Raw genomic sequence first — 13,408 nt, forward strand, 5'->3', positions numbered from 1 at the left:
CTGAACTGAGTAACTTTTGTTCATATTTAAGTTAAAATTTTCTTATTTTTTAATCTATTAACTTTGTTTTAGTCTGGAAAATTAATAATGTGTAAAAATAAAACCCTGGTATTTAATCATCTTTTTTATTTCCCATCTACATACTACTGATCAAGCTTAAGAGAGAAATAGATAACAAATACGTAATCAAACAATTAATTTTAAATTACAACTTAATGATTGGAAAGATTCTCAACAACTGAATGAAAATACAGATAAATAACAACGAAATTAAATAACATCAACAATAAACTAAGTTATATAATTCAAAATTATTCAACTTGTAATTAATAAAATATCAAAGACAATTCAAAATTGTTTAACGAGAAAGAGAAATCAACATTAACGTTGCGTACGATGTTAATTTCAATCTAATGAAATCAACGATCAACTATATGTACTACGAGCGTTTATCCGTCGGATTACTCGCTATCTGACAGATCTCCGAACTCAGCACGCATCTTAGCAGTAGCTTTGTCCAAGCGGCGAGTGGCATGTGCCACGCGGTGGGTAATCGCGCCAGACCCCGCCATTGCGCTGGTGTATTTCACGCGCTCTCGGACACCATCAGCCTCCACGGGTGTCTCGGGACGGTCATCAGGCCAGGTGATTCCTTGTATGCAGCAATGGAAAAAAGAAAAAATGTTCAGTTACAGTCACAACAAATCTCAAAGTATTAGAATATTTAGTATGTTATGTTAAAATATCAAAAAATAATTAGAATTATTATTAAATTAAGTGTTAATTCAAAGTTAATTTTAAGCTGTTGCAATTTGTGAGAACCATTTTCAAAATCTTATAACTATATAATATTTAGTAAAATTAAACAGTGTAAATCATGCTGTACTTACAAAAATTTATAGCAGTAGAGTTGAGTGCAGTCGCTCATCACGAGAAGATGTTGATGATGATTTGCCACTGAACAGACATACTTACCGGTGTCCCCCGATTACTATAATAAGTAAGTAATCAAGTGACACCGGTGAATACGGCTGCTGTGTATAACTTGAGGTAGAAGACGTAACATTGTAGAAGTAGATCTTCCTTGATGATTCCTATTAAAAACTTGCATAGAAACATGCATAGCAACACGAACAAACATATATAGAAGGATAAAAAAATAACGTATAAAACATGCACAAAAATCCAACAATAGATGCAGTCTTTTAAAGCTAAACTTACCAGCAAAATTATTAACAAATTAAAGTAAAATGTTGTAACTAATAAAGACTTCGGCTCGAAATTAATACAGGACAGACAGACTAACCGGTGTCCCCTGATTACTATAGTAAGTAAGTAATCAAGGGACACCGGTTGATACGGCTGCTGTATTCATCTTGAATCTTGGTAACGAAAACTTCGCCATTCTTATATCTTCAATGTTAGTTTCAGCCGCATGTACATTGTGAAGTTTCCAAAACAGACATACTAACCGATGTCCTTGATGGCCATAATATTAAGGCCATCGAAGGACATCGGTTGATACGGCTGTTGTATTCATCTTGAATCTTGGTATCGAAAACGTCGCCATTCTTATATCTTCAATGTTGGTTTCAGCCGCATGTACATGGTGGAGTTTCCAGAACAGACATACTAACCGGTGTCCCCTGATTACTATAGTAAGTAAGTAATCAAGGGACACCGGTTGATACGGCTGCTGTATTCATCTTGGATCTTGATAACGAAAACTTCGCCATTCTTATATCTTCAACGTTGGTTTCAGTCGCATGTACATTGTGGAGTTTCCAAAACAGACATACTAACCGATGTCCCTGGTGGCCATAATATAAGGGCCATCGAAGGACATCGGTTGATACGGCTGTTGTATTCATCTTGAATCTTGGTAACGAAAACTTCGCCATTCTTATATCTTCAATGTTGGTTTCAGCCGCATGCACACTGTGGAGTTTCCAAAACAGACATACTAACCGATGTCCTTGATGGCCATAATATTAAGGCCATCGAAGGACATCGGTTGATACGGCTGCTGTATTCATCTTGAATCTTGATAACGAAAACTTCGCCATTCTTATATCTTCAACGTTGGTTTCAGTCGCATGTACATTGTGGAGTTTCCAAAACAGACATACTAACCGATGTCCCTGATGGCCATAATATAAGGGCCATCGAAGGACATCGGTTGATACGGCTGTTGTATTCATCTTGAATCTTGGTAACGAAAACTTCGCCATTCTTATATCTTCAATGTTGGTTTCAGCCGCATGTACATGGTGGAGTTTCCAAAACAGACATACTAACCGGTGTCCCCTGATTACTATAATAAGTAAGTAATCAAGTGACACCGGTGAATACGGCTGCTATATTCATCATGAATCTTGATAACGAAAACTTCGCCATTCTTATATCTTCAACGTTGGATTCAGCCGCTGGCACATTGTGGAGTTTCCAAAACAGACATACTAACCGATGTCCCTGATGGCCATAATATGAAGGCCATCGAAGGACATCGGTTGATACGGCTGTTGTAATCATCTTGAATCTTGGTATCGAAAACTTCGCCATTCTTATATCTTCAATGTTGGTTTCAGCCGCATGTACATGGTGGAGTTTCCAAAACAGACATACTAACCGGTGTCCCCTGATTACTATAATAAGTAAGTAATCAAGTGACACCGGTGAATACGGCTGCTATATTCATCATGAATCTTGATAACGAAAACTTCGCCATTCTTAAATCTTCAATGTTGGTTTCGGCCGCATGCACACTGTGGAGTTTCCAAAACAGACATACTAACCGATGTCCTTGATGGCCATAATATTAAGGCCATCGAAGGACATCGGTTGATACGGCTGTTGTATTCATCTTGAATCTTGGTATCGAAAACTTCGCCATTCTTATATCTTCAATGTTGGTTTCAGCTGCTTGCACATTGTGGAGTTTTCAAAACAGACATACTAACCGATGTCCCTGATGGCCATAATATAAGGGCCATCGAAGGACATCGGTTGATACGGCTGTTGTATTCATCTTGAATCTTGATAACGAAAACTTCGCCATTCTTATATCTTCAATGTTGGTTTCAGCCGCATGCACACTGTGGAGTTTCCAAAACAGACATACTAACCGATGTCCTTGATGGCCATAATATTAAGGCCATCGAAGGACATCGGTTGATACGGCTGTTGTATTCATCTTGAATCTTGGTATCGAAAACTTCGCCATTCTTATATCTTCAATGTTGGTTTCAGCCGCATGTACATGGTGGACTTTCCAAAACAAACATACTAACCGGTGTCCCCTGATTACTATAATAAGTAAGTAATCAAGTGACACCGGTGAATACGGCTGCTATATTCATCATGAATCTTGATAAAGAAAACTTCGCCATTCTTAAATCTTCAATGTTGGTTTCGGCCGCATGCACACTGTGGAGTTTCCAAAACAGACATACTAACCGATGTCCTTGATGGCCATAATATTAAGGCCATCGAAGGACATCGGTTGATACGGCTGTTGTATTCATCTTGAATCTTGGTATCGAAAACTTCGCCATTATTATATCTTCAATGTTGGTTTCAGCCGCATGTACATGGTGGAGTTTCCAAAACAGACATACTAACCGGTGTCACCTGATTACTATAATAAGTAAGTAATCAAGTGACACCGGTGAATACGGCTGCTATATTCATCATGAATCTTGATAACGAAAACTTCGCCATTCTTATATCTTCAATGTTGGTTTCAGCCGCATGCACACTGTGGAGTTTCCAAAACAGACATACTAACCGATGTCCCTGATGGCCATAATATAAAGGCCATCGAAGGGCATCGGTTGATACGGCTGTTGTATTCATCTTGAATCTTGGTAACGAAAACTTCGCCATTCTTATATCTTCAATGTTGGTTTCAGCCGCTTGCACATTGTGGAGTTTTCAAAACAGACATACTAACCGATGTCCCTGATGGCCATAATATGAAGGCCATCGAAGGACATCGGTTGATACGGCTGTTGTATTCATCTTGAATCTTGGTATTGAAAACTTCGCCATTCTTATATCTTCAATGTTGGTTTCAGCCGCATGTACATGGTGGAGTTTCCAAAACAGACATACTAACCGGTGTCCCCTGATTACTATAATAAGTAAGTAATCAAGTGACACCGGTGAATACGGCTGCTCTATTCATCATGAATCTTGATAACGAAAACTTCGCCATTCTTATATCTTCAATGTTGGTTTCAGCCGCTTGCACATTGTGGAGTTTCCAAAACAGACATACTAACCGATGTCCCTGATGGCCATAATATGAAGGCCATCGAAGGACATCGGTTGATACGGCTGTTGTATTCATCTTGAATCTTGGTATCAAAAACTTCGCCATTCTAATATCTTCAATGTTGGTTTCAGCCGCATGTATATGGTGGAGTTTCCAAAACAGACATACTAACCGATGTCCTTGATGGCCATAATGTTAAGGCCATCGAAGGACATCGGTTAATACGGCTGCTGTATTCATCTTGAATCTTGGTATCGAAAACTTCGCCATTCTAATATCTTCAATGTTGATTTCCGCCGCATGTACTTGGTGGAGTTTCCAGAACAGACATACTAACCGGTGTCCCCTGATTACTATAGTAAGTAAGTAATCAAGGGACACCGGTTGGCACGGCCGCTGTATTCATTTTGAATCTTGATAACGAAAACCTCGCCATTTTTATATCTTAAATGTTGGTTTCAGCCGCATGAACATTGTGGATTTTACAGAACAGACATACTAACCGATGTCCCTCGATGACCATGATATGAAGATCATCGAAGGACATCGGTTGTTACGGCTGCTGCATTCATCTTGAGTCTCGATACCGAAAACTTTGCAATTCTTGTATCTTCAATGTTGTTTTTAGCCAATTTATCCAGTCAATGCTGCAGGTAGGATGTAAGTCACACACCTATGAACGGCCGGATTTGGGCTTTTCCCAAAGTGGTAATTGGGAAAGTCCTTAGTCCAACCGTTCATAAGTAGTATAAATTTCGAATTCTTCATTAATTGCATTAATTTTGCAGTACGTAATTTATGAAAACGTTATTTAGGAAAATCTTAATATCGCAATTTAAACGGTTAACCATATTTCCTATATTGTATAATAATATACTTACAACATTTTTCTGCACATATCATACACCAAAAATCTAAATTCGTTTTCGATAAAATGTAGTTTAAAAATATTTTTTAGTCAATTCATTTTTAATTATTTATTTTTTTCATTTATAAGACTAATAAGTCAAATCCTATCATTTGCTACCCATACACATATTGTGGGGATAACATAGCAGCTTATGGATCAAATATATCAGCGGCCATATTGTAGTAACGGCAATTTTGGACTAAACCAGTGTTCCGTAATCTGGTCTAAACTTCATTGGCGTTTCAATCCCATGTTGTGGTTATATAAAAATGTAAGCTATTTGTAGTCGCGGCCATCACTGTGTATACTGAACTTTACTAGTAAAGATTTTTTTAAAGATTGATTAGTTTGACAACTGACGCCTATGACGTATCAAATTATTATTGTATGAGGATAAATGTTGTACTTAATGGACGGTTGTCATAATGTCGACCGTACACGGACAACGAACTGTGAACTATTGAGCATCGGTCTTGTAATAAAATTAATTGAACAGATAAGTACTATAATTTAGGTCAGTTATTACTTTTTGAATTTATTGCAGTTATTTGGCTACGTATTGGACAATTAAGTAAAAAAAAACATTAATTACATTTATTTTTATTTGTCAACACCTCAATTTTTGGTTTAATGATTTATTTATAATATTTAAGTATAGTGCCACCAACTTATCTGTGAAATGGCAAAAATAGGAACTACGGTCGACAGGTTGAAATGTCATTCGACTGTCAGTGTCATATACTTTCGAGTGTTCCGTGTTTAATTGCGATACTTCTGGATTGCAAGCGTTAAATTTGCCGAAAGCTATAAAGAGTGATGCGCGGAGTATTATTCTAAAGGTGAAATCATTTTTTGAAGAAGAAGCTCGGCTGCAGGCTCCTATCATTCCGTTTAATTTAATATACAAACGGACTTCAGCTGCTACAGGTTAGTTTTGTCAAATCCAAAAGTGGAATATCAATAATATCAGTTGTTAGTATTTTTAGTCACTCTGTTATCATTAAATTTATTGATAATGACACCCTACCCACAATCGCCACTAAGCTCTTTCAAATATATGAATACAATGAATTTATTAATCACAAAACATTTGTTACAGGTGTAAGTCAAGGGCTAATTCAAAAAATTATTAATAAGGGCCAAGCAGCAGAAGAAGCTGGTACCAAAAGACGTACACCACGCAAACAGAGAATACGACAAAGTGAATTTATTCACAATCTTCAAAAACTGTGTTTGACCACAATGATTGGAAACGTGGTTTTCAATAAATCCTAAAATAAACTTTTTCGTTTTTCATTTACTTACACCTATTTTCTAGGCCTACCACTAGTATCTAGATGAGTATTTTAACTAGGAGTTTGGAATTTATACATTGGTATATTTTAGATGTAATCCCAATGTTACACAGCAGTTTATCTTAAATACAAACAATATAAAATTAATTCAAAATGTGGCGACTTTTCCGACTTTTGTGCACATTGGAATTAGTTAGCAACACTGAAACGACGATCGCGACACCCGTCAGTTCACAGATAAGTCGGTGACACTATAAATAGACACGCTATAGTGAATTGTCAAATGAGTCGTCAAACTGATCAATCTCAAATAGACGCACTCTAGTGAATTGTCAAACAAATCAATCTTAAATAGACACACAATAGTGAATTGTCAAATAAGTCAATCTTAAAAAGACACTATAGATGTTGGGGGTCTAGTGCAAAATATGTCGTTCCTCATTTCGTGGCTGCGGCCATCTTGTATTTACAGTGACAATGCGTTAAAAAAGTTACATTGTCATCAGGGCTTAATGTGTGTACTAATGTAGAAGTTGCATTAATCGACGTCTAATAGTCTCATTGAACAAAGCTTATAATATTACGTTGAGCGCCACGTCACCCATCATTAGCTGACACTAGATTTTCTGTTTAGGATGTTTAACGCTCAGTGACATTTGAACTGTAATGAACTGATTTGTAGCAAAAAGAGTAACGGCCACGAATCCATTTCGAAGAAATATTATCTGAGCGGGCTAAGCGGTAAGAAAAACAAAACAGACTTGGCTCGTAACGTGTTGAAACATAGCCTATAGGTATAACGTTAAAAATGTAAACTATTTTGTACTGCGATCGGAAACACCGGCCCTTTAATACCAGTGCGTACAAGCGGCGCTCGTGGCCTGAACGGGATTGTCTTAGAAATACGCGTGGCGCTCAACGTGTTAAAGGGTCAATCGATTCAAAGTGCGATTACGACATGAAGTTTGCTTAATTTTTTTTTTTAGTTTTATACAAAAATGTATTACTTGTTTTTATTCAACTTCATGATCAATCAAATTAGTTTTAATTGATCCACCATTTTTTTTTATTAATTATGGCGGCAAGACTGTATGGTGGCGTCTGCGACATATTATAATAATCAAATAAATGTAAATTATACCAATTTAATTGAATTTTCAATTACTTAAATGATGAGATTTAATTGAGATTGAGATTCAATCATGAGATTTTAAAATTATTTATGATATTATGATTTACGATGCATTTTAAAACATTTTATATGGCTTATAACCTCAAAGTGAATTATGGTTTTGTTAAATTTTCAGTATATTCCATTCCAATTAAAAAAAACAATAAACCAGATACAAGACACATATCGTACACATGTCTCATTACAGTTCAAACCCGTTCACCGGTGGAGCTAAGTCCCAGACAAATTGCCTCATTTGAAGTCACCTTTTGTTTTGTAAAAATAAAAAATCTATCCCGTAATTCTCAACTTTTTATTGAATTATACAAATTTCTTTTAAATATAAATCGTAGTATCTATAGGACCGTCCATTAATCACGTTATTTTTTAACCGAAGCACCGCCCCCCCCCCCCCCTCCATTGGTAATAAATGGTAATATTTTAGCCAATCCTTTGACTCTAATACTTAAAATTACGTGTATTTTCATTTAGAAAATAAAATAAGTTTAAAAAAGAATTTTAATTTTCAATTTAAGTCATTGCTTAGTGAATTAAGACGTGTGATGATATCTTATATTAATTCCCCCCTCGTGATGTTTCCCGATTTTTTCGCGGCCACACCCACCGTGATTAATGGACGATGCCTTTATGAAAACAAAGATTTCAGTATAATAAAAAAATCCCACAATATTTTTTGGCACAAATAAAAAATACAATTATTTAAGATCCTGAAAATTAAGTATGGGTTTCCGCTATCAAAACATTGATCACAGAAAAAAACATGTTTTAATAAAGGTAGCAAGAAAATCACATTTAGATAAAGAAATATTTCTACACAGCAAAATAAAATAAAAAGTTTTGTTGGTAAAAACATTTATTCTTGTCTAGAAAGAAGGTAATAAAAATAAACAACAATATAAATAATAAAACACTTTATAAGTAAATTCAACTACAACAACAACAATATTATCTAAAACTAAATACAACATTCATTTGCGACCTATATATTTTATATGCCTACCTGTAGCGATTAGCTCGTCGTTATCCTTGTTGCGGATCTGCACCTCGAGGAAAGCCACCTTGTTCCCCACCTTCTTGGCGACGGACTCTATCTCCAACTTGTTGCCTTCCGAAACCGTAGACATGTAGCTAAAATAAAAATAATTTATTATAGACTAGCTACCGCTTGACACTCCGTACGCACGTAATTAAAAAAAAATAGCTAATGTATTCCTCTAGGTTATGTTCTACATCCATGCCAATATTCAGGGAAATCCATGCAGCCGTTCTGGAGATATTTTGTAACAATCATTCATCCATCCATTCGCATTTATAAAATTAGTAAGATAAATATTGGTTCGAAATTGTAAAAAAGAAATATTATCGAAAAGTAAAATTAATAATCGTTGTTTTTATAAGCAGAATACAGGAGACTCTAAATTAATTCAAGATGTACGCCAATTGATTGACGCGCGGGCACGACGACAAAATGGCGGTCCCATATTTGATGTTGTTTCTTCCCGATTACTAACCTATTTAAATATTTTTTAGTATTTATTCCCAACCGATTATAAATTCCTGACAATTTGCTAGTATGTATTTAGTTTTTCTAACAACAAATAATACTTAACATATCAGTACATCATTTATCAAAATATCGTTCAAGGTCGAACATAAGCCTCGTGCATGAGACGTAACTAGATGATAAAAGAATGTTGTTGCTAGATGTCACTTCATCGCTTCTATATTTATTAGAATTTATAAGATTTGTTTAAAAACATTCACAAATCTGCGTGTATAAATTTTTACGACACAGAAAGGAAGTAAAATTGCTTTCAATTCTTATTGCAAAATTATAAAAAGTAGCTTTAAATATTAAAATGTTATAACATACCTAACACTGAGATCGACAGAGAGGCCACGCCCAATCGCTTGATCGCTGGCCAGCAGGGCAAAGGTTGACAGTGTATCAACCATATGAGCGATGAACCCTCCATGCAGGGTTCCACTCTCGTTCAGGTGTTCAGCAGCCACCACAAGCTCAGATACCACCACTCCATCGTTACATGACACCAACTTGATCTGAGAATGAAACAATGATATTAATACTAATGGAAATTAAATACTAAAATAAGGCCTTAAAGCCAATGAGGATTTATTTTCATCATTGCATCCTTCTTGTATATTTAACACCAAGCATAATTGCAATGATGGGTTTAACTCATTAATAATAATCCTAGAAAAATTTTTAATTTAGATAAACTTTATACTAATTGATAGCAGAGTGGAGAAGAAGTAGGAACATAGCCTTAAAGCGTACTAACAAAAAATACTGACTCGGAAACTTGGGCTCAGGACTCGGAAGGATTACCTCAAGCTCTTAAGGGACTAAGACATTTATGCCACTAAATAATCGCTGAGTCTTCCTTATCAGAGTATCAAAGAAGCTTGAGCTTTAGCTTTATCTGTAGCTTCAACCGGAGTAAAATGAAAGAATTGAACCCATCCCTAACCCTAAATATGTTTTTCATAAGTCTAAATATTTTTCAATAATACTACTTTTTAATATCCTATAAGATCCCTCTGCATATTTTTTATTCAATTTCTAAAATACCCTTTAACTTTTTATTAACACTTTGCTCCATGTCATTGTCTCCCTATAGTTAACAGCCACACCCTTTTCCTATTGATTTTTCATCTTTAAATATTCCTTATTTTTTTTATCAAATTTATGAAAGAGGTTAGATAAGCATTACTTTACTGTGTAATCACACAGCTAAAACATTTAAACAAACACATATTGGCATCTCAATTCTTCATAGAGAATGAAAGGAATGACAATATGTTTTTAATGGTGAGTTCTGATTTGCAGTGCATACTGGGTTTTGAGTTTTAGCAGCAATTTATTTTATCCTTATGTCCGTTCCCTTCAAATCGACAATGGCATTTTACTAATTTGCCAAAGTTAAAATAGGCACAAAATATATAAAAACGTTTCCTGTAATGTTTTTATCTTTTCTTTGTGAACGTGAAGACTAACTAACAATCTCTGTTATCACAACTAATGACCACGCCCAGTCGATATTCACAATTTTCCGATGACTACCAAATCCTTATATTTGAATTGCGAGGAACTCCCTCTTTATTAGAAATAACTTTTCTTTTACAAAATAACTAAGCTAACTGCATTAGCAGCTGTTAAGATCAAAACTCTTAAGAGTTCCTCAGTTGAACCAAAATGAATGAATTAACTAAATCATGAATGTTGTCTTCTCCTGTTAGAATAAACCACACAACCTATACTAATATAAGAAAAGAACTTAGATAAAACCACACCCATACATTTTGTGTTTTTTTTTTTACAGCAAATAATGATTTGCCAATTTCCAGATTTGCAGTGGTTTTTAGAATTTAAAGTTCCAGATGTTTAAGCAAAATTCATTTAATAATGAACAAAAATGATGTTCAAAATGGTGGTCCCTCTCACAGCCACACCCTAAAATAGTTGGTACAGCACAGCCTCCATTTGCCTACTGATAAATTTAATTTATAGATAATTGAATAAGTAATTAGATAATATTCTTATTAAATTGGTGTTGAAATAGGAAACTTAAATTAAATACCTGTTTAAGAAAATCTATAAGACATTGATAGTGAACATTGCGCTTGTCCTAAAATATGGAAAATCAATAACGGCGCAGTGCAAGAGCTATATACATTTTGGTACACCTAAGTATGTGATTGATTTTTTATCTAAAATTGTACAATTCTACACCATGGATTCTAGTAATAGTACATCATAGAATATTACACGATTTTAGCATATTTTAATGAAACAATTACTAACAAAGACATAAAATAGATTCATACGTACATTACGAAGGTTTCGATCGAAGCGCTTCGAATTGACGACGGTTTTTATGAAGAGCTCGGTAATTGTTGCAAGTTTACTACACATTTTGGCAGCAACTCAAATCAATTACAAGAGAAAATTAAATACTCCGGAGATAACAGGAAGAATCCAACCCGCCCTTCGAAGCCTGGAGGAAAGTGGGAAAGTATTGATTGAATTTACAAACGGGGGATGGGGTACTTGCTACAGATATTGACAACAAGCAACAAGTGTAGAATATAGATTATACAAAAATGTGCAATGGTTTAATTTAATTTCCTGAATAGACTGGTTAAGTAATTTAAATTCAATCAGTTTAAATTCTTATGATTTTTCCTATTGTCTATACAAAAAATATTATTGTCACTATCTAGCTAAGCAAGCGTGGCGCTGCTATCGCACTAGTTCTGTCAGTAGAAGCGCCTACATTTTTACGTATCGGTTATAAATAGACATAATATAAGATAAAGAAGCCAAGAACAGCTTTACTTGTGTTACTCACTTTCGTCTACAAGAGCAGATAAGATTTTCTTACTGTATTTTTGAGTACCTGATCAATTTGAATTTGAATTTACCAAAATACTAAAATGTGGCGTTTTAAGCCTTTAAACCAGAGCGCCTGTTGAAAATTAAATAGCGTTTATCATAAGTTGATTTTTATAAGAGTTAATATTAGTAGATTATAGCTTAATTTTTCCATTAATTGCCATTGAGATGTTAATTGCTTGTCACATTTAGGACTTAATAACGATCGACTACAATTTTTGACTGCTGACAAAAAGAAAAGCTAAAGTTTATTCGTAGTTCTATACGTACTTTATTACGTGTCTTTAAACATATGTAATTCCATATTAACATCATGGTATTTTTGCGTATAATGCCATATTTATTTAAACTCTTGTGCTTGATGAACTTGTTGATTTTTCTAGAGGTATTATATAATATTGAATTCATACTGGACAGTGCGCGTATTACCGCGGCATTGACCGGCTCCAAATTTGAAAGTGGGTTTTTGTTTTCATTTTGGTCCGGTCTCACGTAACACTATCCTGAACGTATTGTGCGAAACAATCCTCCAAACATAACTCACGTAATATTGGGCATATGTTATCTTGCTCTACTGACATAGTGTCATGACATTTGAACCGTAGGTTATTTTTTTACAGAATACGGAGACCGATGCAACCTAGTTGACATAGCATGTGTCTCTTTCTAACAAACAAGGAATAGTTGGTTGTTTAACATTATTAGGATTTTTATTTATATCCAAGTTTGATTAAATGTGACCATAGCATTCATTGTTAATATTAAACAAAGCTTTCAAAGGGAAAGTATCTCACAAATGATCGGGCTATTTACAAGTTCTGACAACAAGTACTCAAGGCAGGTGGGCGGTGTTAGCGAAAGCTAGACCCGTTTGTAGATGAGTTCACTTCCGTAAAAAGTACGCTAACCATACATTTAACATTGCCTGGACTAATTCAAACTTCCTTCAACTAGGATTAGGCAAATGTTTAAAGACTTCACACAGAAATGGATTTTAACTCGATTCAATACCTTCCTTGAAAATCCTTATTTAAAACATATTGTTATCTCTGGTTTGTCAAAAATAATGACAGGGACGACGATATTTTTGTACAGATTATTCGATGTCAAAAGTCGTTGTCGTTTAGTCAGGGAAGGGTACCCTTGATTAACCTACCTTATGTATTAATACGGGAATTGCAAAAGAAGGCACGGAATATGACACTATTAAATTCTTATGGTGTTGAATTCACGCTGTACATATTCCGAGGAAAGTGTGTTATTAAAAGTGGCGTGTATTACCTCGCGCACACTTAATGATAATTATCCTGTGCCAGTA

General features: G+C 35.0%; 1 protein-coding gene across 1 annotated transcript; it reads right to left on the minus strand.

The window, feature by feature from the left end:
* Positions 1–362: 362 nt before the first annotated feature.
* LOC106126462 (acyl-coenzyme A thioesterase 13) lies at positions 363–11,944 on the minus strand. Its single transcript, XM_013324148.1, has 4 exons — positions 11,527–11,944; positions 9,547–9,734; positions 8,674–8,801; positions 363–652 (listed from the first exon to the last, which is right to left on the minus strand). The coding sequence occupies exons 1-4, from the start codon at positions 11,608–11,610 to the stop codon at positions 462–464; spliced, it is 591 nt and encodes a 196-aa protein (XP_013179602.1). The 5' UTR covers positions 11,611–11,944; the 3' UTR covers positions 363–461.
* Positions 11,945–13,408: the final 1,464 nt, after the last annotated feature.

Source organism: Papilio xuthus, unplaced genomic scaffold (genome assembly GCF_000836235.2).
Source record: "Papilio xuthus unplaced genomic scaffold, Pxut_1.1 DF825017.1, whole genome shotgun sequence".
Taxonomy (NCBI): Eukaryota; Metazoa; Arthropoda; class Insecta; order Lepidoptera; family Papilionidae; genus Papilio; species Papilio xuthus.

Bases quoted from the DNA above. Each gene is read 5' to 3' on its own strand.
- LOC106126462 (XM_013324148.1), bottom strand. From the start codon at position 11,610: ATGTGTAGTAAACTTGCAACAATTACCGAGCTCTTCATAAAAACCGTC. The intron at 8,802-9,546 runs GTATGTTATAAC...TTTTTATTTTAG, and splicing joins TCTGTCGATCTCAGTGTTAG to CTACATGTCTACGGTTTCGG. The intron at 653-8,673 runs GTAGGCATATAA...GCTGCATACAAG, and splicing joins CGACGAGCTAATCGCTACAG to GAATCACCTGGCCTGATGAC.